The sequence below is a fragment of the Neomonachus schauinslandi genome, chromosome 7 (genome assembly GCF_002201575.2).
Source record: "Neomonachus schauinslandi chromosome 7, ASM220157v2, whole genome shotgun sequence".
NCBI lineage: Eukaryota > Metazoa > Chordata > Mammalia > Carnivora > Phocidae > Neomonachus > Neomonachus schauinslandi.
The window spans coordinates 117,490,829-117,518,364 of NC_058409.1; the positions used below are offsets into that span (position 1 = coordinate 117,490,829).

Below are 27,536 nucleotides of genomic sequence, written 5' to 3' on the forward strand. Positions count from 1 at the left end.
CTTCCTTCCTTCCTTCCTTTCCTTCTTTCCTTCCTCCCTTCCTTCCTTCCTCCCTCCCTTCCTCCCTTCCTTCCTTTCCTCCCTTCCTCCCTCCCTCCCTCCCTTCCTTCCTTCCTCCCTCCCTTCCTTCCTTCCTCCCTCCCTCCCTCCCTTCCTTCCTTCCTTCCTTCCTTCCCTCCCTCCCTATCTATCTATCTATCTATCTATCTATCTATCTATCTATCTATCTATCATCTATCTATCTTACGTATGGTAATAATTTTTTATCCTCCAGACTAAGGATCCATCAAAAGGATGGGGGCAGAGTTCTATTTTTGAATCATGACTGAAAATTCTTAGACATGCAGACATATATTTTACAGCTTACAAAATATCCTTTGATAGAAATAGATCACTACTGGGGCTCCTATCTTCTACTTGGTGGCAGAATTGGGGCAATCTGTTCATAAAACTTCAATTTCATTTCTTAAGAACAAGTGCCTACCAGCTGTCTGCAGTAAGTTCCCAGTGTTCTCCACTTTTTAACTGAAATATAGTTGATGAACAGTGTTCTATTAGTTTCAAGTGTACAACATAGGGATTCAACAATTTTATACATTATCCAGTGCTCACCAGGATAACTGTAGTTACCACCTGTCACCATGCAACGTTATTATGATATCATTGTCTACATTCCCCACGCTGTAATTTTCATCCCTGTGACTTACTTATTTTGTAACTGGGAGTCTGTACCTCTTAATCCCCTTCATCTATTTCACCTGTCCTCCTACCTGTCCTCCCCTCTGGCAACCATCAGTTTGTCTTCTGTATTTATGAGTCCGTTTCTGTTCTGCTTTGTTGTTCATTTATTTTGGTTTTTTAGATTACACATATAAATGAAATCATAGGGTATTTGTCTTTCTCTGTGCTACTTATTTCACTTAGCATAATACCCTCTAGCTTCATCTATGTTGTTGTGAATGTGAGATTTCATCCTTATTATGGCTAATATTCCATAATGGATAAAGAAGATGTGATCTGTCTATCTATCTCCCATGCTCATTGCAGTATTATTTATAACAGCCAAGATACAGAAGCAGCCTAAATGTCCATCAGTAGGTGAATGGATAAAATTGGTGTTTTCTTTTTCTTTTTTTAAAGATTTTATTTATTTGAGAGAGAGACCACAAGAGGGGGTGGGGTCAGAGAGAGAACCGGGCTCCCTGCTGCGGGACTCGATCCCAGGACTCTGGGATCATGACCTGAGCTGAAGACAGTTGCTTAACCAACTGAGCCACCCAGGCACCCTTTTTGTTTTTTTTTTAAGATTTTATTTATTTATTTGAAACAGAGAGAGAGAGAGAGAGGTGGGGAAGGGCAGAGGGAGAGGGAGAGGTAGACTCCCTGCTGATCAAGGACCTGGATGCAGGGCTCCATCCCAGGACCCCGAGATCATGACCTGAGCTGAAGGCAGACATTTCACCAACTGAGCCACCCAGGCACCCCCAAATTGGTGTTTTCATTGGGTAAATACCCAATAGTAGAGTTACTGGATTCTATGGTATTTCTATTTTTAACTCATTGGAGTTACTGGATTGTATGGTATTTCTATTTTTAACACTCCATTTTTTTTTTTAAGATTTTATTTATTTATTTGACAGAGATAGACACAGCGACAGAGGGAACACAAGCAGGGGGAGTGGGAGAGGGAGAAGCAGGCTTCCCCCGGAGCAGAGAGCCCGATGCGGGGCTCAATCCCAGGACCCTGGGATCATGACCTGAGCCGAAGGCAGACGCTTAACGACTGAGCCACCCAGGTGCCCCAACACTCCATGTTTTAATACTCTATTCTTAAGACTCCATACTGTTTTCCCGAGTGGCTGCTCCAATTTACCTTCCCACCAAGAGTGCAGGAGGGTTCCCTTTACTCCACCTCTTCATCAGGGTTATCTGTTTTACATGAAAAGACAGGTGGAATTTACTTGAATGTTGCTTTATTAAAAGTAGGATTTTATGTTGTAATATTCCTTTGTTATATTTATTTTCTTATTCAGTTATTAAAATCCCCAAGGGAGATATGATGGATATTACAAAGAATTAGTGGAGGAGAGAATGCCATTTTGTATCTTGTGATATCTGTAAGTTTATATCAATACCATATTCAGGAACATAACAAAGCTAGAACTTCATTTTTTTTTTAAACATGGAAGGAAGAACCAGTTAAAAGATCTATGCTTAATTGAATTAAATGGCATCACAATCAGCTTCAAGGGTGTGTGGCAAATGTAATTTTATTTTTTTACTTTTTATTTTATTAGTATTTTTTAAAGATTTTATTTGAGAGAGAGAGAGAGAGAGCACAAGCAGGGGGAGGGGCAGAGGGAGAGTGAGAAGCAGACTCTCCTGAGCAGGAGGCCCGATGAGGTGCTTGATCCCAGGACCCTGAGATTACGACCTGAGCCAAAGACAGACGCTTAACCGACTGAGCCACCCAGGCACCCCGCAAATGTACCTCTTAAATCAGAATTTCATTATATCAAATATTGTTTAAAAGAACAAGCCTGTTAACTAGAGCTTAGAAAAAACGGTGCTATAGGCATTTTCATTTAAGCACTCTCTAGTATGATGGGTTCTATCTGTAGCATCATCAATGCAGAAATAGAAATTTAATTTCTCCATAGCTTGTGACTGTTTCATCAGCAAGCCTCAGCTCCTCATACATAGCCCTGTAAACTTTCTGTGCTTCATTGTAGAAGCACCACAGCTAATACCCGTGTGGGAGTGATAATTTTATATACTTACTGTTCATTGTTAAGCAGACTTTTTTATTTCTGTCTCTAAAGTTCTAATTCTTTTATTCTGAATTCATAGATCTCATTTCTTTGAACTTGAATTATCTTTGTATATTTCTTATATAGGATCTTCAAATACTCCATGTCATTCTGCACATGACTAGCATGCTACTTATTAAGCCTGTCTCCAGGTAAAAGCCATATCTAACCTTTCTAAAGCCAATAAGCAGCTGCCATTGACTACCTATGCGGACACAATATTAGGCTTTCTCTTAGATGTTACATATCCATCCATCCATATGGATCCAGTATTTCTTCACTATGCATTTGAAAAGCATTTTTTTTCTGACTATAAATGCAAAACAAACTCATTATAGAAATCTTTAGAAATATAGAAATGTACAAAGGAAAAATCATCTGAAATTCTGATATCCAGAGAGAGCCCCCCACTGATACCCTAATGCATCTTCCCCTCTCTAACTTACATCTACCCCTGGACATTTCCTGAATTGAATCATCACAGACTAAGTTCTCCTTCTACTTTTGTAATGAATAATATCTGTTAAAAAGAGTGAACTTGAGGTCTCTCACCCTGACATTTGATGCTAATGGATCATGATCTGAACAACACCCTGACAATGGAGGCAATGTATTACTCTATTAACAAAAGCCATGTTGGCTGCCATTTTAAATCTTTTACCTTCTTCACAGGCAAATGGGCTCATTTGAGGAAGTGCTACATAGAGCACCTCACTGAACTCGCCATATTTTTCAGAATTTCGTTGTCTGGATCTCACACGCACTTCATATTCTTTATCCAGTCTCAACGAGTACACTGGAACTGATGTTGACAATACAGGGTCCATCTTTCAAGACAAAATATAAAACTGATCAGTTAGTGAGACAACAACTCGAGGCAATAAACTCTATTAAGGTGTTTCTACATTTGTATTCAAAATGAATTTCTGTAAAGTAGATAATATTTTAAAATGCACTTGGGGGGGGTGTTGGGTGTTGGGTGTTGGTCACAGTCAGCGCAGCTCGCTCACTGGCCTGGGCACTGTGGTGGCATGATCTAGCAGAAAGATGGCTGCCATTGCCTATTTGATTTTTCTTTCTGTGGCAAGACTGTCATGGAGCCTGGATATTTCAGGAAATCCAGTATCAAAATTGACTGCAGAAGAAAGGACCTAACGTATCAGTAACAATGGAAGAAATTGAGAAAGTTATCCGAAAACTACCATCCTCCCAAACACCAGGCCCAGTTGGTGTTACAGGTTAAAAATATCCTTCATGAAGAAGAAAGCTCTTAAGCCACATGGTGGATTCAGAAGCTCCTGGAAAGAGGCTGCCCAGCCTAACATCTTCAAAACAAGGTCTATCACCTCCTATTGCAAATGTTGGTGAAATGACGCATTACGTCTGCGGCTGCTGTGCGGCTTTCAACAACGCGGCAATCCCATTTCCCACTCGGAAGGTGCTCTTTGGCAACAGCTGTCTGGAATCAAAACCTGGGACGCAGTGCTTCAGTCGAGGAGAGAGGGTTTCAAAACTTGTACGGCAGGATCCTGCCCCCACTGATGCAGAAGACAACTACACTGGCACCTGGGTTTGGCCTGTACGAGGACTTATCTTGCCTTCTCTGACAACACATCAGTACCCCACGAGTTTGCGACCCGCAGTGTGGCCGCACTCCTTGCAGGGACAGCAGAAGCAATTTTCACTTCAATGGAAAAAGTTCAGACATTGCTTCAAGACCACAAGCATAATGACAAATTTACAAACACTTACCAGGCTTTCAAGGCACTCAGATGCCATGGAGTGAGAGTATTATCGAGGCTTGGTACCTGTTCTTTTCTGTAATGGATTCAGCAATGTCTTTTCTTTGGCCTTTGAGGTCCCATTAAGGAGCATCTGCCTACCGCAACGACTCACAGCACTCATTTACACAATGATTCTATCTGTGGAGGTCTGTTGGAATCTTGTTTTCCCAGTTAATGTTGTGAAAACTCATCTGCAGTCTCAGATTGGTGGGGAATTTCAGTCATTTTCCAAGGTTTTCCAGAAAATCTGGCTAGAGTGGGACAGGAAGCTGACAAATCTTTTCAGAGGTGCTCACCTGAATTACCATCGGTCTCTCATCTCTTGGGGCATAATCAATGCAACTTATGAGTTCTTGGTAAAGATTATATGAAAGAAACCATCAATTAAGTGCCATTTACTAACTGAATAGACCCAAGAAGAATGCAGTTTGGCCATGTTCCTAATTGGCCAAATACAAGTTGGTGTCATAAGTTCAGGGCCCAATAATTATGGGCAAAGCCCTTTTCTTGAAGCACCAACAAATTCAGTATAAAAGGTTCTAATAGGGAAAAAATAAAATGCACTGAAGAAGTTTGCTACTTAAAGGAAAATCAAGACAAATAACTTTGTAGAGAAAGTCTGTTATATGGATCACAGTCCTCAAAGTTATTTTGGTATAAACCCAAGATATAATAGACTTGTTTAAAGAAATGCAGCTATGTGTTTGTACTAGGCTGTCAGATATTCTATACAATCAAAGCATAATAGAGCTATTTTTTAAATTTTATTATGTTATGTGAATCACCATACATTACATCATTAGTTTTTGATGTAGTGTTCCATGATTCATTGTTTGCGTATAACACCCAGTGCTCCATTCAATACGTGCCCTCTTTAATACCCATCACCAGGCTAACCCATCCCCCCACCCCCTCCCCTCTGGAACCCTCAGTTTGTTTCTCAGAGTCCATAGTCTCTCATAGTTCATCTCCCCCTCCGATTCCCCCCCTTCATTTTTCCCTTCCTACTATTTTTTTTTTTAACATATAATGTATTATTTGTTTCAGAGGTACAGGTCTGTGATTCATCAGTCTTACACAATTCACAGCGCTCACCATAGCATATACCCTCCCCAATGTCTATCACCCAGCCACCCCATCCCTCCCACCCCCCATCACTCCAGCAACCCTCAGTTTGTTTCCTGAGATTAAGAATTCCTCATTATCAGTGAGATCATATGATACATGTCTTTCTCTGATTGACTTATTTCGCTCAGCATAATACCCTCTAGTTGGGTGGAGCTATAAAGAAAATTACGGATATGTTGCCTACCCTTTGGGATATTATAGTTTTGTATGAAGACATAAGAACAGAAAAAAAAAACCCCGTATTTCCACACCAAAACAAATCATAGTCAAATATACACACACACGTGCACAGTTTGTTCTTTGGAAATTCTGGGTAGTCATTCATAAGATCACAGAGTTGGAAAGGGTCCTAGAAAAACCATAATTGTCTAAATTATTCTATTAGAAGGAACTACATACCTATTCTGCATATTCTAGAGGGCTTAAAGTTACCTCAAATGGTTTCCTATTCAAAATTCGCAAAAAAAATGTCACTAGAGTCATTGGTAATAAAAATCAAGGTCCCACAACCCTTAAGGTCACGATATTCTTTTACCTTCCAGGGGAAGGGTAGTACGGCTATTAGACATAAGGCTATGAAAGAGGTAGGCCCAACTAATGACAGTGTTTTCCTTCAAGTCAAATACTCAAAGCAGGTATTCAATATGGGTTTTTCATATGCTTTCAGATAGAACACCTTGCTCCTATTTACAGAAAACTAGGAACACTTATATTTTCAACAGCATGGAGTTTTCACATTAAAAAGATTCTCATAATTTGTTTTATTAAGTCAGAGGCTGGGCCTGCAGCTTCTAAAATAAATTTCCTTTCACCTCAGTTTCTATTCACAAGGTCCCTATTTTTTCCCATGTGTATATGGGATGGTTAGTTTTTATCTTTTTATTGAAGCTTCTTTTTTTTTTTTTAAGATTTATTTATTTATTTTAGAGAGAGAGAGTGTGCACACATGAGCTCACATGGGGTGGGGAGTGAGGGGCAGAGGGAGAGAGAGAGAGAAACCCAAACAGACTCCGTGCTGAGCATGGAGCCTGATGCGGGGCTTGATTTCACAACCCTGAGATCATGACCTGAGCTGACACCAAGAGTCACCGCATAACCAACTGCGCCACCCAAGCGCCCCTGAAGCTTCTTAATATATGATATATTTGCATGCCTAAAATGCTTTTTTAAAGGCAAGATTCTGAATTTTAAACTTATCTTATTGGTTTCTTTAAAACGTGTGTGTCCAGTTTTGAAGCCCTAATTTCTGTTATTGTAACCAATATTATTTCATTACAGATTTCACTAATGACAAAACCAAAAAGAGGCCCTCAGTGATTTGATCTCTGCCCCCCCCCCCCTTTATCTTCCCTCAACTCTCCAAAGCAGCCACACCAAACCTGATTTCATTTACATGGCTCCTACCACCTGCACTGAGCCCTGCCACCTGCCTTGGAGGGAATGCCTATGCAACTTATGAGTTCTTGTTAAAGATTATATGAGCCAATCCTCAGTGCAAGGATTGTTGATATTCTAAGATGTCATTCCTGGCATTTTTTCCTACTCCATCCTGACAGATAGTCACATCTTAGATTACTTTTTATACTTATATTACACTGCTCCAATTTCTATATTACACTGCAAATTCCCTGGTGCAAACAACGCCTTCATTATCTCTGCATTTCCAAAGCCCAGCCAATACTGGGTATAGAGTGGGTGCTCAGGAGATGGCCCATACAATGTGGATAATTCTTTGCCACTCATTACTTCTTTAAAAAACATTAAATTCTTAACCTGATTTAGCAGGTAAATAGTTTAAGCAACTACATCACCATTCGTATCACTTTTATATTCAAAATGCATTTAATTTAAAAAAAGGCACCGTAATACAAAATTCCACATTGTCAGTCGTAACCTGGATTCCTGACACACGCAACAAACACTAGCTTTTCCCCCTCTACTTACGAACCTCACTTGTTTTTAAGCTTATGGCACTTGTGCTCATAACCAATTAGATTGTGAATTTCTTCAGCAGAGGTCAAGTCTTAACAGATAAACTCTTGGTATTCATGACAACTCTGTCTGAGACCCTTGTAAGACATGCCATGAAGATGTAACTTCACTTATACAAGTTAAGTGAAGTAAAAGTTAACTGACCCCTTTGGACTATCTAATGAGATTTAGCAGAGATGCAATAAAAAGGGTGACAAAGCCAAGCTGGGATGCACACCTGAATGGTCAATTGACTAAGTCCCATGCTCCCATGGACCTGGCTCAGGGTACGAGCTTCGTATCTGTGCATCAGCTGAAATACAGCTAGATCACTGGACTTTCAGGGTTGAAACTATGATTGGTAAATCTATGAATGCTAACGTTTGGATTCACATCTTTGCTTTTCCTGGATAGTCAAACTTTTTGTTTCAGGACTCCTTTTTACCCTTAAAAATTACTGAGAAGCCTAAAGATTTTGGTTTATTTGGGTTATGCTTATCCCTATTCACCATTTAGAAACTGAAACAGGAATTTTTTAAATTTTAAAATTAAAATAATATTAATTAAAAAAAATTATTGTATTCTCCAAAACAACATATAATTTTGTGAGAAGAGTGACACTGTTTTACATTTTTACATTTTGGCAAGTCTCTTTAATGGCTGGCTTCATACAAGATGGCTGTATTTTTACATCTGCTTCTGTATTTTTCTTTTTCTAACAAAAGGTCTCACATATTTATTACTGAACCAACCTACTATGGCAGAAGCAGAGTAACAGAGAAAAATAATTTCCCTGATAAAACATGCGTATTCTTCAGGTAGTAGTGATGTTTACAGAGTAATAGGATAGGAACACCTGCCTTCATGCAGCAGAAATATGTGTGCCATCTCATGTGCGATTCCTTAGAGACAAAGCTTGGTTCTTCTCCAATGCTTCCTCCTGGAGTTGTACCTGATTTGACCAATTTTCATCCAAATCCACTAGGGAATGGGATGGTTCTGCTTTTGTTTCTTGGCCAGGAATCGCTTGATCCTGAAAGTCTTGTGAGAAGACATGGTGAAGAATAGTCAACCGCACATACAATGATGGCGGAGAATAGAAGCCACATCTGCTTCTGTATTAAATTTGCATTAAATCTTTTGTGTTGTTTTGGTTGAAGTGCATTGAATAGAATCTGGTCTCACACAGATATATAGTGAAGAAAAGGTGGGATATTTTAATAGCCTTTTCAGAAAATTGTGGATATTCTTCTTTTTTTAAAAAGAGATTTTATTTTGAAGTAACCATACTCAATGTGGGGCTCGAACTCATAACCCCAAGATCAAGAGTCACATCCTCTGCTGACTGAGCCAGCCAGGCACCCATGTGGATAGTCTTCAACACTAATACCAAACTCAACAAGCAGTAGTTTAAGTTTCTAAGAAATGTTAATTTTGGAAAAGTGCCCATTGACACATCTTACCCTATAGTATTAAATATGATTGCCTACAGAAAAATTCAGTCCTGGGGATAGTTCAGAATAATTGTGACTTTCTGTTGGATAAGGAAAGTAGGAAAATATTTGCTTATAGACATGTCTATATAGATAGACAGAAATCTTGTTATTTAATAAAGAAATCTATGAATTTTGCAAATATCACTCTGCTCCATGGAAAGTGGTTCAGAGTGGGGAAGGAGTGGGAACAGAGACATTGCACAGGAGGCTGTTGAGGTGATCCAGAGAAGACACAATAATGACACCAATCCATGATCTAATTCAGAGCATGAATCAATAGGAATTGGTGATTATTCGGAGCTAAGGAGTAAGAAGAGTAAGATACCGATAGATGTCAGGACAATATCTGGATTAAATTTGAACAACTGTATGGACATGTTGTCATTTACTGAGAGGGGGAGACTAGGGAGGTAGGAGGAGGTTTGAGCACGTTGCTTTTTTGAGAGCCCCTGAAGCATCCCAGTGGATATGTCCAAGTGTGGAATGTAGAAATGAGGTCAGGGTGGAACCGCTGTGCTAAGTGCCCTCGGGTGTTGACATTGATCTGGTCTTTTCTATTTTTCAACTAGCTTCCACCAAATGGAATTTTTTTTAATACTCACAACCACCATGTGAAACAGAGAGTGAGCCTGACCAATTTTACAGTTCAATGAAACACTCTCAGCGATAAAAAGGAATGTTCACTCAGCAATAGGAATCTCATATGCATTATGAGGAGTGAAGGAAGCCAGAGTCAAAGGTTAGTTATTATATCATTCCATTCCAATGACTGCCTGGAAAAGGCAAAACTACAGAGATGAGCAGATCAGTGGTTGCCAAGGGTTCAGGTTTGGGAGAGGATGAAGGTTATGATAAGTTGTTCTCTATCCTGATTGTGGTGGTAGCTACCAAGCCCTATGGATCTGTCAAGACTCACAGAATCATACAAGTAAAAAGTGGATTTAAGTGTGTGCATATTTTTGAGTGTTTATGAAAAGAATTTTAAGCGAGGGAGTGTGTTTTAGAATGATCACTCTGGCTCCAGGGCCAAGAATGGATGAGACGCATCAAACACCAGAGGCCTAAGACCTTTTTTGGGAGATGGATTAATCCAGTCAGATAGGACTACAGATCAAACTAGCATGGTAAGCATGGTAGTTACTTAAGGTTAGTTGCAATGTAGAATCTGAAACTGTATCAATGAATCTTTCGTATCTTGCTACATTAAAATCCACCTTTCCACCTAGCACTTTGAATGGATCATTTCCCCATGAATGATTTTGGTTACATCATGTATTAGTCATTTGGAAAATATTGGCTCATTGAGTTATGCAAATTTTCTAAATGTTCACACATTTTATTATACAATATAAAAAATCACTTTAGCTAGTATCACCATTGATCTCGTCAGGAAAGTCTTCAAAGACTGGGAAAGCTCTCAAGCTCACTGCTGCAGATCAGATTCCAGTTTCCCAAAACTCGAATTTTCCTTTGAAAGCCCAAGTTTCATTGGTAACAATTACTGTCGATCGTTTTTCTTGGACTGATAAGCCCACTTCATTCTTTTTCAAGAAATGTTTGCCAACTCTTTGCCAACCTCACTATGAATAACCATCTATTAGTTTATCAGTTGTTCTTTCAAGTGAAAATGGTGTTCCGTGCAAAAAAGCAGCTGGTGCAGCGAGCAACTCGGCCATTTGCGTGCCTCATTAAGACAACCATCGGCCCCTCAGTACCCGCAGAAGTGCGTTGTGTGTCCTCAACATGTGTCACCCAGGATATTAAAAAGCTATGTCATCAAAGGTTGAGATTTAATAAAATTAATAAAATGTGCAGCTTCATCAAGACAACCCTTATGTGAGGCTGGCTTTCTCCCCGTTACCGTAAGCGCAGAGGTTGGTGAGCGCACACGGGGGTTGGTGAGCGCGCACGGGGGTGGCGAGCGCGGTGACGGTTTGGAATGACCATCTTGATTGTGCTCAGCTGGCAGCAATATTCCCACCATCGCTACAGATCTCAACCCGGTGAAAAAGGGAAATAACCTTTCGGTATTAGTAGGAAAACAGTCTTGACTTTGTGGACTCCCTGAAAGGGTCTCAGGGACCCTCAGGGCTTGCACAAGTTCACACTCTGAGAACTGCTCCCTGGGGCTCCTGGCACGGTGCCTTGTGCACGGTAGTTATTTCAATATCTGGTTGCTGAATACATGTTTGACTGAAACTTGAGTTTAGAAAGTCTTCTTTGACTCAGCCACCAACCGGGCTTTTTTGCACCAAGTTAATGGAACAGATATCTAAATTAAAATAATGCTGAAAACAGCACCTCAAAGCCCAGTATTTAACTGTTCACAGCTGCTCCAAACTTAACTTTAATGACAAAATTGGCTTCTTTTTCAGCAGATTCCTGAACGGACAAGGCCTGGTGTCTCAAAATTCTGGGAGTGAATCTGCCAGGCCACAGGGCACGACCTACTGACAGCCCAGAAACCACTTGGCTTGGCCAGGGCTATGACTCTGTGGTTAGACTGATTTAGAATTAGTTATACTGGGAGCAGCAAGATAATCCTGTTTTTCTCCTTGTTGTGCGCCATGTGGAACTTATCTAAGTGCCTAGTTCCCATATATTTGTCAAGGACGTAAGGAGTTCAGAGGTCAACCACCACCGTGCTACTCGCCTACATAAAAACCATTTAGCTCGATTCTTCCCTGAGGTATGTAACAAAACATCCTTCTGAGACCTCTAGGGGACAAACTCCCTTCCTCTGTTTCCTTCCTGGAGTCACTTATGAACTTACTTTAATGGGGGTCTTGTAAATACTAGCAACTAAAATCATGGGAGAATATGTAGCCATAGCTCACTGTTGACCTTGATCATGACTCTTCCCATGTTTAGCCACATCCTCAAAGATACCTTAAGTAGCTAGAGTATACAACTTTGTTCAAAAGTTAAACAGGCCACTGAGGATGACTGGGGAGATAGTTTTCCTTTCCTTCCTTAGGCTTCCATAGAAGCTCCACGTAAGCATCTGCTATTGGACAGAATTCCAAGATGGTATTTTACTGATTGTCTGTTTTTCTCAAATAAGAAAATATGGAGTCTATAGCACGAGCGTGTGGAATTAGGTCAAAAGGAAGTCTAATTGTAAATTAGAGAGGTGTTGTTGATATAAAAAGAAGAAAAGGCAAAGCCTTTTAAAGTGTGATATGTAATGATATCTTACCATTTTCCACTGGGACTCATTTACTTCTTTGTATTGCAGTTCATACTCCAGGACTATCCATCCCTTCTGAACATCTGCATTGGGTGGTGGTTCCCATCTCACTTGGATATCGGCATGAATGCCCGTTAAACTGATGTTCAGTAAAGTCCAGTTGAGGCCGATGGGTGGATCTGGTTGCACTGTGCATTTTGACAGAGAGTTAGTGCACAGACAGACAGGAACAGCTTGATTTAATGGAGTGTTTTTTTTTTTCTGAAGAGACCAATTACTTTATGCATTTTTATTATTCATACCCTGAATTCTTCCAATATTCTTATTATACTCTCACTGTATAAGAGTATCATTTTTTTTTGACTTGAGTATGATCTGTTTTTAACTTTGAAGAAAACCCCTACAAAAAATTCCTTTTCAAGTTTAAAATCTGATCTAAAATTTTTCTTGAGGATCTGCCATGTCTTACATTTCTTTTAGCCCTGATAGGATTAATGCTTTGGGATTTTGGCAACGGAATTCATTGTAACTCGAAACTGAAGAACAGAGTCACAAAGACCTAGAGTATTTAAACACGTGGCTGTTTTGGAACTAGGGATAGAGAAATCTTTTTTATTCCAAATTGTTTATTACCTAGGGCAAGGATCTTGTCTTATTAATTTCTGTATTGCTATTAGAACAGTTCTTCCAAACCCTCAGCTAATGCTCCTTAGCTTGTTGTCTTCCTCGCCACATGTGATGATTTTTTCAGACATAAGAAGGAAGGCATTGTACTCTTCTCTCAAATGGTGATGAGTCAGGGTTTTCTGTCTCTTACTTAACCACATATGAACAATCTGAAATAGTGTTTTGCTTGGTTTCTATTGACATACTGTACATTCTCTGGTAAGTCAGCTGTATTCTGCTTATTAGAACTGCAAAGACTACAATTTCCCAAAGACCGATGAAGAGAAATACGGATTCCCAAGCTAGGAACTATACCTAAATTTACATTCTAGATAGTTCCCGATAAATTATTCCTCTTTCGGTCTCAGTACTGAGGTTTTCAAAAGTCACTTGTAGATACAGAGTAAGATTTACTTTCTTTTCTACTGTTTGTAGAAGGTCACCTAGAGTGTTGCACAGTCTGGATCCCTAGGGTTGGCCAGAGAATTGCCTACAGATAATAAGTGTGAGGAGCTCTAACTGGCTGTTAAAATCTGGTGGCCAAAAGGGGAAGCTCTTTCATTCAACCAGAGTGAAAACAGACCTTACTGTGAAGGAGCATGATATTGACTCCTGTAGAGTGGACACAACTTTAAAAAAACAGGGAATCCAAATATGACTAATAATGACCACATTTTGGAAATTAAATTGGAGGGATCTGCAAAATAGCTGAGTTGCATATGGCTACAATCAGGACTGTAATGCTTCGCCCTTCTGGATTTGTTGGGGACTGAGGAATTCTGATAACTGAAGTTTAACCCTCGAAGAGACCAAAATATTAAAAATGTTTTTGGTCAAAAAATTTCAACTTATTACTCATGTTTCATCTTAAAAACTCCCCTTTCTACTTTAAATAGAAGATATGGAACATGGTCCTTTCTGAGAGGGCTCATACCACTGTTATAAGCATCATAACAAGCTCCCCCTTCCCTCTGTACATCCTGCCACGTGCTGTATTCCACAGTTCCTCTGAGATGTTGCAAAAGCACTTGAGCCCGAGTACATCCCCAGGCAGCCCCTGGTCCCCTGCCTGGAATGTGGTCCTCTGTCACTTTCCCTCTCGCTGCTAATGGTGGCTCCAATCCTCCAGGTGCTCAAGATGAAATGAGTGAGCTCTTCCTTGACACATCTTTTTCTCACCACCCCCACATTCTGTCAGCTGTACTTTCAAGATGGTCCCGGATTCTTTTTTTTTTTTTTTAAGGATTTTATTTATTTATTTGACAGAGAGAGACACAGTGAGAGAGGGAACACAAGCAGGGGAAGGGGGAGAGGGAGAAGCAGGCTTCCTGCAGAGCAGGGAGCCCGATGCGGGGCTCGGTCCCAGGACCCTGGGACCATGACCTGAGCCGAAGGCAGACACCTAACGACTGAGCCACCCAGGCGCCCCAAGATGGTCCCAGATTCTAACCACTGCTCACCACCAGCACCTCCACAACCCAGGCCTGCCATGACACTTTTTTGCCCATATTGCTGCATTAGCCTCCGAAGTGGTCTCCTCCTGGGGTCTCTGTCCTCCTTCAGTCTATTTTCAATACACTTGTCACAGTGGTTATTTTCACACTTGAATTAGAACACATCACTCATTTCAAACCCTCCAAAGCCTTCCTTTTTCACTCCAGGTGAAAGCCAAAGTCATCCAAGGGCTTCAAGGGTGCAGTGACTTTGCCTCTCGGATCCCTCAGATGTGGCCTCTTACGTGCCCCCTGCTGGCTCTGTGCCAGCCCCTCTCCCCACCACGCTGTTCCTCGAGTGAGCAAGGGCATGCTCCCACCACAGGAGCTTTACCCTTGCTGTGCCCTCTTGTTGAAGGGCCCTTCCCTCAGATGGACACATTGTTCTCTCAGTTTTTTTACTCAGCAATGTCAGCTCTGATGACTCTATTAAAATCGCGAACGCTCCTGCACTCCTCCTCTCCCTCCCTGTGTCGTTTTTCCTCAGAGTATTGTCTCTCTCCACCCTCATTGGGATAAAATCCCACGAGGGCAGACATTTTCTGCTCCTGGCACCTAGAAATGTACCTGGCCCAAGGAAGGGACTCAATAAATATTTGCTGAACGCATGAATGAACAACAAATGTCTAATAATACAGTGCTTTAAACCCAAAGATGAGCCCTGTGAGGTAGCAGCAGAAAACTCACAAAATGCGTGAGGAGGCTGAAGGCCTGTGGTTGTCTTCTTAAGATTAGGCTCACCTCATTCCTTGCGGTCTCCCCCTCCCAGCTCCCTCCCTCCCTGTTATGGTTGTAACTGCCTGTCACCATCTTTTGCCTTAATTGTCACGAAGATTATCACCAAGTCCTCTGAGCTCTCTATCTCCAGTCTGTGTTACTCCAATCTACCCTCTACACTGCAGCAGGATGGATTTCCCTGAGACATTAGTAACACAACAGGTGGCACTGGATAACTTTGAGATTAAGAGTGTGGACTCTGGAGCTATGCTGCCTAGGTTCAAATCTCAGTTCTGCCTGCTAGCTGTTGAGTTAGCCTTTAAATGCTCTGAGCCTCAATGTCATCATCTGTGAAATGGGGATTATGATAGAACCTCTCTCATGTGGTTATTATACCTGACCCATAGGTAGGGGCTTTGTAAGTGTTAGCTATTATTATCCTCAGGTCATTTCCCTTCTTAAACATCCTCAAATGCACCTCTTGGCAGTAAGATAAAGTCTAAATTCCTTTGTGGGGTACACAAGACCACTTACAATTTCTCTGGCTGATCAGTCAGGCCTGCCTAACTGCTCCCGAGTCCGTCACTATTCTGTGCCATTTGTCACTTTCAGAACTTAGTAGTTGTTGGAAGACACAGTCTATCTGGTATACCTGGCAACTCCCACCGATGCTTTAAGGAGTAACTGAACTGCCACCATGTCTGGGCAGCCCTTCTTCATCCCTCGGGCCCAGTCAATCATTGTACCTTTGGCTACTACCTTGGCTTACAGTGTCCTCCATACACCTCGAGTCCAGCACCTAAGACACAGTACTGCAATTATTTAACACACCTGCCTCCCCTACTTGACCATATCTTACTCATTCTGTAGGCACCACACCTAGCACAGCATCCAGGGCATGGTAGGCCCTCTGTGAAAGTCAGCCATGGAAATGAGTGGGGCTAGCTACTGGCAGGGACAGGGTTAGAACATGGGTCTTGACCCGGTAATTCTTACTACTATGCATTCAGCCACTCAACAGCTACGTCTATTGACATTGGGGCATACACTGAATAGTCTCTGCAAGTTATGCAGTTGGGTTCTCTTTTCTGCTTGTTCTTCTCCCTGACAGGCTATCAGATTTATTTGTTTCTGCCTGCAGCTTCTAGCCACATTCTCTTAGCCTCTTCCAGTCTGCCAGTGCCTGGGAAACCACACACAAGCGTGTAAGGACAGCATGTGTCAGAGAAACTCCAAGCAATTTCTATAACAGATGAGCTTCTGTGGATAGATTCTGAGGGACCAACATCAGCTGCTCAAAGTCCTTCTTTGATTCTTTATATTTTGCTGTTTACACTATTATAGAATAAACATAAATATTCCAATTACAGTTGTTTGTTTTGTTTCATTTCCCCTTGTGTCCACACCATGGGCAAGGGATAATCTGTCTAGATCTTTCATTTAGCTCATTGAGCTCTGATTATCTCCAGTGTTTGTCTTGAGATCCTATAAACATGTCTTTAAACTGATTTTCGGCTGTTTTGTAAACATAAAATTCCAGAATTATTATGCTTTGTGATAAAGAAAATCTAGGCTTTTATTACAGTGATGATAGGAGTCAAAGGTCAACATATTTCAGATCTGAATATAATAATCATTTTGAAAAATTGGGAAAGAAGGAATCCTAGAAGTCCATTGAGTTTGTCTCTTGTGGGACCCAAGAACATAATCCAGCTTGAAAGACCTCCTTAAGGAAAAGATTCTGCAAGACTCCCATTCTTTTCTTGACAACATTTACTGCCAGGTTATTTTATTTTAGAGCCAACTTCCATTCTCCCTGCCTTCTCCCTCTTGTTCACTAGCTGATCTCATGCCCTATAAAGTAGACCTCCATTCACCTAGATTATAATGACAGTCTTCCTACTTGAATACACCTGGACACTGAGGCTTCCCTGCTTATTTAATCTAAAGCCATGTCAAATAAAACACAAACCTGTGATTTACCTATTTCCTCAACAGAGAAACACTTTTGATCCACCGTACCACCATTGCTGGTTAGCTTGATACAGTAGGGTATCCAAATGGAGGTATAAGATGAATTAAAGTAACAGCTGTTTTCTCCAGCAGAGACATAATCAGGGCATTCTTTCCATTCTTGAGTCCATTCTTGAGTGCTCCTGAAATGGAGGGTAAAAAAGGATGAATTGTTCCAAAAATCATGCCATGGTTTAAGTCAAAGTGAGGTGCCTGATAGTCAGATTCAATAAGCTGGAACACAAATATTTCACAAGCAAGTATTTTAGTGGCATCACTTCCAAGAAGTATCACATCTGTGGACTCATCCACAGTGTCTGCAGACTGATAGGAGGCCGTTGGTACTTGTACAACAGCAAAAGCATCTGTGCATTGACTGCATATGATGTGCCAGCTCCTAAATTAAGTAATTTGTGGGTAGGTACTTTATTATCCACATTGAACAGATGAGGGTTCCAAGGCTTAGGGAGGTTTAGAATGTTCCTTTATTAAAACACTACAGAGGGCCAACTCCAAACTATAAAGATTCCCAAAGAACAGTGACTCTTTGGACCCGGATGTTTCCCCAACTCATGGTGGAAGAGACTGAGGAGGCACACCAATGGCATTCTTCAGGCTGAGTGCCACGGAGATTTGGGGGGCCTCGAGGTGGAAAATCGGCTACCACCCTACTCTGAACCACTGTACCCTGCGTCCATCTCCCCAAGGCTGTCTTAGGCTTGGGGGAGTCTTCCTGAGGTCCTGAACTCCTTCCCATATTCCTGTTTTTTTTTTCCTTAATTACACGAAGAGCCATGAGAACATTGTAAACATGCTGGACCTTCAGGTGACATTTATGAAACATGGGGATCCTAGCCTTTTTCTCCCCACCCTAAAAGAGACAAAAGGTCATATTCACATTCCGCCATCCAGTTATTCACCTCTACCCCACACTACAGAGAGCAGCATGTACCCTGATGACTTAAAACATTGGCAGGGTGTGAGCTGAATGGAGAAGAGATGCCAGGAAGTTGACTGGGGAAGGAAGCAGAGTTTAGGGAAAGGGAAATCCCTGGTCAGCTGCCATGGGGGCCTGAACAAAAATGCAGAGCAAGCAAGGATTTCTCCTACTCAAGGCCACCCCTGCCAGAACAGAGCGAACGTGTGCTAGAATGTGACACAGCCCTCCCAAGTCCCATCCCTCTGACTGACTGAATGAGTCCAGCAAACCATCTTTGGCTGCCTACTATATACGTCCTATAGAAGCATTCCAGATGCCACTAGCCCTGTGTGGATATAATGATTAATATGATGGCGTTCCTACCTTCAGGCTAGAAGGAGACTCAGAAATTACCATCTGAGTACTTTTTTTTTTGGTATCCTGTAGTCATTCCATTCACATGTAATAAGCATTGATTATATATAAAACACTGCGCTGGACATTATGCAGGATGCACGTGTGTCTAAGTAATGACTCCTGCCTCAGAGGAAGGATTAAAAAACTGTATTACAAAGCAGTGTGGGTTTGTGCTCACAAATAGTGCTCATTAGTCTCCCTAAAAGTTCGGAAGAGGGGATGATTGCTCTGGCTGTTCACGGAAGGCTTCAAGGTAGAGGTGGTGTTTCTAGCAATCTTGAAGGATGGGTAAAAGCTTAATACGTGGCAATAGGGAAAGGAAGGAGGGAACTGAGTAGTCAAAGGTACTGAGGTACGCAAGCATGGGCATGAGTATGGTGAGGGGAAGGGAGGGCAATGGAACAAATGGGAAAACTTCTCAAATTAGAATTGCTACTTGGGGGGAATACTTCATTATTTGCTTATTATTCATGAGGTATCAGCTGAGAAGGAGGTTTATAAGTCAAGGAGACATAAAACCAGGTGGTCTGTGGCTGAGGGGGAAGAAGGTAGGAATGACCTTGTGTAGGCTGAGGTGCTTGCGGCTGGTAGGCTAGAGAGTAGAGGTCTGTGAGCGCCCCTCTCAGGGACGGGTGCTGGGTAGCAATGAGCGACCAGGACACCACAGGCTATAGGGAAGGCAGGGACAGGAAGGAAGGGATGAGCTGGGAGACAACGCACGCTTCCTTCTTTACAGCTGTTACTCAGGCTGGTCTCTTTGGCACTGGGAAGAAACTTGTGTAGTATGAGGGGGTCCTTGAGACAGTTGCTCATCAGCTGCTGGAAAGAACTTGGGATTAACATGGCCAGTGAACTGTGGCTTAAATTCTGGTTGAGATTTTTAAAAGTTGCATACCCTTGGATGAGAGGGAGATTCATCCCTGATGGGAAACGTGAGTGGTGTGTGTGTGTATGTGTGGGAGTGTGTATGTATATGTGTGTATTTATGTATGTGTATATATGTGTACGTGTGTATGTGTATATGTATATATGTGTGTAAATGTGTAGGGGTGTGTGTGTATGTTTAGAGTAGTAGGAAAAGGATTAAAAATTAGGGATAGGTGGGTCATTGACCTACAGTATGGTTTATTTTATCTTGACTTTCAAACTAAGTAAGAGTATATTAAAGAGAACGGTTTAGCAAGATTGCCCAGAGAAATGAGGCTCTTATATAATAAGACAGATAAAAAAATATATTTAGCATAGTTGATAGTATAAAAGTTAGTATTAAAATGTAAGGATGTAGTACAGTGCTTTGCAGGTCTGGATTTGTAATAGGAAGTTTAGCTCTGTGTGTTTTCCGTTTTTTCAACTTTGACGTGTCCCCATGGGGACTGCATGAAAAACCTTGTTTAGATTATTCCAAATCCATTAGTTCCACAGAGCAAACAACTTAAAGCACTTATCTTAAGCACAGGAACAGTTCGTTCAAAACACAACTCCCAGGGCCCTCCCCCTCATTAACCAAAGTTGAATTTTATTTTAAATAAATATTTAAAACTTATTTTTAAACTCTTAAATTTAGCCAAAAAAACAAATGGACTTGCAAAACAGAGACTCTGGCCTGTGTTCCCTGGGCTGAACTTCTACACAGGCGACCAAAACCAATTTCTGGAAACTACTTTCTCCTTGTCGTACCCCTAAGAGTTAAGTGCATGAGGTTTGCTCCTAGTCCATCTTGTGAAATGGAAGGAAGGCTGTACAATGGGACTACTGGTAAAAATCAGAATAAAGAGAAGAAATACTTTCTATCCAAATGCTTTTCCATCTAGCAACTGGAAGAAAAATCCTACAAATAAAACATCATTTATGTTCTAAGGACCACAGTTTTCATTACATACAGATCATGTGTTTTAGGCTTAAAATTCAATCTTTTCTCTAGAAAAAAGGAAAAGCAACAGTGCCCTTTCTCCCTTCTCATCTCCTCCAGAACCTTGCATGGAAAATACACTTTCCTTTAACAGGCCAGGATCATTTGTTGAGGGGAGTGAGCATGCGGGATGACAAAAGTGGTGGGATAGTCTCTGGGATCGAGCCTTCACAAGCCCCCTTTCTTCAACATTAAGGCATCTGCGGGCAGGGAGCTGAGAGCAGAGCATCTCCAACAGGCCCCCCCAGACCCTCCTGCTGTGGTGCCTGTGATTTGCAGTCAGGCTGCTCCCCTGGCCAGGGGCAGAGACAGCCACGCATGCGGCTGCCTCTGGGCCTGTCCAGTGGATAGCCTGACGTGGTTAGGCTCCTTTGTGCTTTAGTTACCAAGGCCAGGCTGGTAAAACTGAAAGCCCAGTGCATGGGCCCCTTCCCCGAGCCTTCCTATCTCCCCTGCTCCAGTTCTGGATGAAATCCTGTCCCAGCTTCGTGTGTCCGTGAAGAGGGGTCACGATTCTATAGTTCCAGGAGTTGCCTGGGACCTGAATTCTGAGAAACAATGATCAGAGTCAGAAAGCGCATCTGTACGGTCCTCTCTGTGCCAGGAGCCAGTGTGAAGGCTAACACAGCTGTGTACTCACTGGGGCGGTGTGGGCCTGACATCCTAGACCCTTGCGTTCTACCCTTCCTAGATAAACCGGGCTGGAGGCTTATGCTATTTTGGCTAGATATTCAAAATAATTAGATTTTTGTAGGGAAAACACAAAATACCGATTTTGCAAGTTGGGATTGGCCCTAATCATTAGGTTGTGCTTGGGGGTTTGGAGATGTGACAGTGTTTTCCCCTGGGATCCCAAACCCCACTAGGGCAAAAGTTACCGACATCCTTCCAAATATGTTGAGGTTTGCCCTCCACCTGGTCACCCTTTCTGTGGCATCTCCGTTAGCACAGAGCCTGGCTTTGGACTGGGGGTGGGTGCTCAGAGGCCTAGCGTGCGCAGAGGAGGCCTGGAGGCAAAGGCATGTGACCCGGATGGAAGAAAGTAAGGAATAAATATATATTTGTGAGGGTTTTATACCTTTGGATTTATCTTTTTGCTCAAGTTCAGATTTGGTGAATATTAGGGTTGGTAATAACCCATTTCCATAAAGTGGGCCCGACTCTGCCCTCTCTCTCTTCAGTTTAGTTCTTCGTGCCTGCACAAAATAACTCACTTTGTCCTCACTGAGCTGGCTCTCTGTACCTCCGAAATCTCTCTCCCTTTAACAGTCAATCCAACGGATATTCCAAAGTGTTACCAAACATATAAGCCTCCTGTCCAAATGTACTTCCACAAAGCAGTGTAGCCTCTTCACCCCCACCTCTCTGTAGTGTCAGCCCTAAGAGAAAAAAAGTGCCTTGGGTGCCCAGCCATGTCGTATCTGTGTGCCCTCTGGGGCACATCCAGGAAACCTCCCTCACACCGGGGAAGTGGGTAAGGCCAGTATGGGTTGCTACCTCAAACTATTTACTTGTATACTGAGTACCCCGTTTTGCACTAACAACGGCCTCAGAACAGACCAATAATCAGTAGCCGGAGAGAATCAAAAGTCATTTTTGTAGCCCAGGAATTGGCTTTCTGTATCATTATGATTTTAAATTACCACATTACCAAGGGTAACAGCACCTACCATTTGGTGATTATCTGTGCTGTGCCACGTGCAGTGCTAAGCGCTTTTCATGTATTATCGACCCAAACTCTCACAAGAAGGCATAAGACAAGACCTGCCGTCTCTTGTTTCGCAAATGAGGCAGCTGAGTTGTGAACCGACTACTTTGCGTGGCATTCCTCAGCGAGTGCCAGAGTCAGGCCGAGATGCGGGTTTGCTGGCCCTGAGCCCACGTCTTTGGCTGCTCCCGGCCTGTTCCCTCCCTTCCCCCGCTCCTCTGTGGCATAGATGGCATCAGCCTTGGACCCGTGAACGCTCCCACCCTGGGACAAAGGGTCCCGGCTACCCTTGAATCTTGGCTTAGGCTTCCCCTGGGGGTTGGGTGGAAACGGGGAAATGATAAAGTGTTAGAACCTAAAACTTAGAAAAGGCAAAAAAGGTACAACATAAGAGTAAACAGAAATGGAAATAATTCCAGGTGAGGGGTCAGAAAGAAACTACTTGGATGGTGATTATATTGAGAGATCTTCATTTCACTCTTCCTCTGTTATTTTAGAAGACCACCGGTCAAAATGGAATAGAAAAGTACTACAATTCCTTACTGAGTATAACTAATTTAATAGGAACATAGTCTATTTTCTACTTAGACACTAAGCTGAGTCTTTTAAAACATACACGTCTTCTCAAAGCCCACCACAGATGAAGTCAAATTCAAGGCCCAGCCATGGCCAACAAGGCTTGGCACAGTCGGGCTCTGGCTAAGTCTCTTACCTCTGCTCATGTCACATCCCCATGTTTCACCTTGTGCCATCCATGCGGGCCTCCTGCTTTCCTCAAACAGATCAGCCTCAGGGCCTTTGCACTTGTAATTTCCTCTCCGGCACAGTTTTCCCCCCAGACATTCTTGTGGGCCTCTCTCACTGCACTTCTGTCTCTGCTATAACACAGCACGTCAGCAAGGCCCACTGTGAGCTGCTCATCTAAAGCATCACCCAAGCTCCCTGCACACACACACATGCACACACACTCATGCACCCTTATCCACACCTTCACATACTCGCTCTCTCATATACACGTACACATTCATATCCTTGTGCACATCCACACACCTGCTTCCACACATTCTCATATGCACATACTCACCACTCCCTCTCTCACACACACCCACACTTGCACACACTTCACACACACTCCTGCACATACACACTTGCACCCACACTCTCACCCACTCGCACATATGCTCACTCATATTCACACACTCACCCTCACACACTCTCATGCACACGCATGTACTCATTCACAGTGTGGGCACTTTTTATCCTCTTTCTGGCTTCTACTTTTCTTAATAACCCTTTTACTAGCTGACATTTATTTATTTTACTTATTTTTTTGTTGTCTGTCTTCCCCTGTTGGAAATGAAGCTCCACGAGGCCAGGGTCCTTACCCTTTTTGTAATCAGCACTGTATCTCCAGTGCCTTAAATAGCATCAAACGCATAGTAAGGGCTTAATTAACTTTTTTTGAATAAATGTATACATTTAAGTCATCAAAAAAAAAATGCTTTCTATGTCCACCACTGCATGCAACTCAGTATACTTTTATCCGAAAATCCATGGAGGGAAAAGTCAGAAAGGCATGGAAAAGTCAGAAAGGCATGGAAAAGTCAGAAAGGCATAAAGCCTGCACCTTCTAATATAGAACAGCTGTACTGATCCTGGGTTCTTCAAACCGTGACGAACCCCATCTGTCCAGTGGCATGAAAAAGTCTCTAGTTCAGGTGAACGGCACTTGGTGAACTTAGGCTTCCCAGAAGAATCTGCAGAATAAACAGAAAAGGCAAAGCATGAAATCAGGAAGGTCAGGTATGGTCCTAATAAAACTCATATGTAAAGTGGTAAAGAAGAACCATTTCCTCCAGAGACACTGTTTTCCTGGGTCACAGTTTAGGAGCTCGTTGTAATGCCAGCTATTTCTCTGTCAGCTCTCGATTCCAGGGACAAACTGTTCTGTCTTCATGTCAAACACTATTTTTAGGGCCTGTTTAAGAAACCAGAACTAGAGGTAGGGTTTATTTGGAAGGTGACCCCAGGAACAGGAAGTGAGGGGCCAGGGAGAGTGGAAAGGGGAGGGAGGACAGCTAACAACGTGTGTTGTCCAGTGGGTTCCCACAGTGGCCAGCCAGGGGCCCACCTCCACAGAGGCCTCTCGGAGAAGCTGTAGAGCATGGAGTGTGTCCTAGAGAAGGAGGGGAGGCTGCGGTGTATATCCCCCAACCCCCACTCTCCACTGCTTGAGGGCTGCCCTGGAGGTGTTCATGCCCATGAACTTCTAGGGCACACCCGCACAAGGGCTGAAGATCCTGCCTGGCTTGACAGAAGCCTGGACAGGCTCCCGAAGTGGACGTGGCAATGTGCACGATGGCGGCCGTGCACCACAGATGCATGCACTCGCATCAGGTGGGACAAAGGGACGTGGCCTGGGACCGCAGCATCCACTACAGGGCATTTCCTCTTTTTATAGATTTTTTTTTTTTTTTTTATAAAAAGCCACCTAGGTCTGCATTCTTTAAAAAGAATTCATTAGGTACATTCATTAGGTAGATGATGACTGTACATTCATTAGGTAGATGATGACTGTACATTCATTAGGTAGATGATGACTAAAAAACTTCTGCATACTTATGTGTCAACTCAAATTTGAGAAGTGGTGATTGCCTCCTATGTGTTAGGATATTAACCCAAACGCCTCTGCATCTATGAAATCTGCAGCAGACAAGTCTGAGGCAAAACTCATTTTTTGTATATCAATTCTCATTGTTCTCTGAGTTCCATGGCCATTTTGGAGATGGCCAAGTTTCTTTTTTTTCCCTCCTTATATGATTAGTCTTCCATTAGATTTGAAACTTAATATATTTGTTCTCTGATCTAAAGCTCTCATCCCTGGGCAATAGGGAGTCTCTCAATTTTAAAGGAGTCTTATGAATACTTTAAAACATAATTTAGAAATAAACAGCATGCAACCAAACACATAAAAATCCCTGATTCCAAGTTCCAAGTTCATATCTGCTGTTCTGAACCAAAACACGCCTCTTTTTCCCTTTGTCAGCAAAATCATGATGAATGGGATATTATAAACCTTCTAAATGAATCCATCATTCAGCCATCCATTCAACAAATACGAAACATCTATCTTGTGCCAGGCCCTCTTCCAAGAGTAGAGCAGGAAACAAAACTGCTAACATTCTGGTCCTTGTGGGGTTTCCCTTTCAGTGGGGGCTGGGGAGGGGGGAATCCCACGTAGAAAGATGAGCAGGGTAAGAAGGTAAGGGGCTGGGAAATGGAGACCCCATCCTCCTTCCACTGATACCCATATGAATGCAGCGAAGAAGCTCAGGCTGGGGAAATGTGTCCTCATTTTAGAACATCTGCTGCCCCAAAGAGTCTGGCCACAAGAAAATGAATCTTCAGGAAATCCTGAGTTGCAGATAGGTCCTTTGCCCTGAGAACACATGTTGGGGGTGGTAGAATATCTTTCTTAATGAAATTCCATGGTCATATGGTTGTAAGAGATATTCCTTTTCCTGTATTAACTAAGCGATTGACAAGAGTTTCAGGGCATGGATAGGATCTGCTTGGTACCAAGGGCAGATGCTCAGCCCCCTCTAGGTGGTCAGCACCTATGAACCTCTCTGAGAGCACTGAAATGTAGGGGCCTGTATGATCTGCTACAAATGAATATAGTGAAAGAGGTGTGTGTTTTGTTAAGTAAGCACCTACTATACAGTACAGTACCTGGAAATATTTCTTTTTTTATTAGCTGAAGAACTGAAAAGGTTATTTGCAGACCCTCCCAGAAAATAAGCGATTAATAAAACATATTTAAGCCACAACTATTTTTAATGCTTGCAGGTTTGAGGAGAGTATTGCAGATTCTGCCTACTCCTCTGCATAGAAGTTTAAGAAGAGGAAATGCGCTGGGTTACAAATTCAGAGATTTGTGTTTGAGTTATGGCTCTGATACTCTTCAGCCCTGATCTTCCCAAGCCGTTTGCGCCTCAGTCTCCTCAATAGAGAGGCTGGAAGAGATGAGATTCAAGCTACTTTACAACTTCATGTTTACAATAAACGATGTATATCATCATTAATAATAATGTACACAATGAAAACATAATTTTGGCCTTTAAGCCGAAACAACCAGAGAACACCAAAAGCAAACACCATTCAGGTTCTCATATTCCCTGTGCAACAAGCCTACCACACAATGGCAAGAATAGTAAAACCCAACCCAAAAACTTGAAACAGAAAAGGAAAAAAAAAATTTTGCTAGCTGGGGGAAAAAAAACTTTAAAAAATTAATTTGAAACACATTTTTCTTGCTTAAACTTAGTATGCCTGTTTATTCTGTTATGTTTTAACTCCCGATGTATAGAAAGCCCCCTATTATCTCCTCATTCTAAATAAGAAATGGGAAATTCATGGTTCATAATTGTGGTGCTAATGTGATGAAGTGTGTGCCCACATAGGAACTCTGATACAGACGTAGTGCAGCCAAGCAATTTTTAATTTGTCTGTTTTGATTGTATTTTTCACTGCGTACCCTCCTTTCCCTACCTTCCTCCTTTCTTTCTCTTTCCTTGCACTCTCTTCTCCTTCCTTCCTTCTTCCTTTCACGTCTGGGTATGTGCTGTTAAGTGTTGTAGCAGACAGACTCTTCAGGTGGCCCCAATGATCCCTGTTTCCTGTTGTTTGTAAGATTTTGTATATCATCTCCTTGAATAATTTGCTAATGTAATCTAATCTAACCTACAGAATATGGCAGATTTGAGGGGATGTCATATCTGTGATTAGGCTACAAAGACTGTGACTTCCGTCTTGCCAGCAGATTCTCATTCTTGTTGGTTTTGGTGAAGCAAGCTGCCGTGTTGGTGGAAACCACATGATTAAGGACTGAGAGTGGCCTCTGACCAATAACTAGCAAGTCTGACAACCCTTGAAGAACGGAATCCTGCCAACAACCATGGAATTTGATCCTTCCCCAGTCCAGCCTTCAGGTGAGACCACAGCCCTGGCTGACACTTTGATTACAGCCTTGTGAGAGAGTGTGAAGCAGAGGTCCCAGAAGCTGGGTTAATTCAGAGGAAGGGCAGGGAATAATATTAACTGAATGCTGTTTATACAGAACAAATGAATCCAATATATCAGAACTTGAAAGCGGTGTTCAACAATGGCATAAGCCACTTTTCTTAGCAAATGGAATGTGTCACAATGAGAGTGGGAAAGTACATAACTTCTTTGTTGGAGGCAAGAAGAACTGCAGTGTAGCTGGCTGCTTAGCTCCTTCTCAGTCACCTCCTGCTTCAGCTATTACGACTGTG

At 42.2% G+C, this 27,536-nt stretch overlaps 1 protein-coding gene and 1 pseudogene across 1 annotated transcript in view; one reads left to right on the forward strand and one right to left on the reverse strand.

The window, feature by feature from the left end:
- Positions 1–27,536, reverse strand: part of GHR (growth hormone receptor) — a 256,785-nt gene that overhangs the window by 7,218 nt on the left and 222,031 nt on the right. The window contains exons 4-7 of the mRNA XM_021700587.2: positions 23,849–23,978; positions 17,239–17,411; positions 12,389–12,567; positions 3,472–3,637 (exon numbers count right to left, since the gene is read on the reverse strand). Of these exons, the coding sequence (XP_021556262.1) occupies positions 3,472–3,637; positions 12,389–12,567; positions 17,239–17,411; positions 23,849–23,978 (648 nt within the window). The remainder of the gene's footprint in view (positions 1–3,471; positions 3,638–12,388; positions 12,568–17,238; positions 17,412–23,848; positions 23,979–27,536) is intronic.
- Positions 4,090–4,965, forward strand: LOC110589929 (annotated as a pseudogene).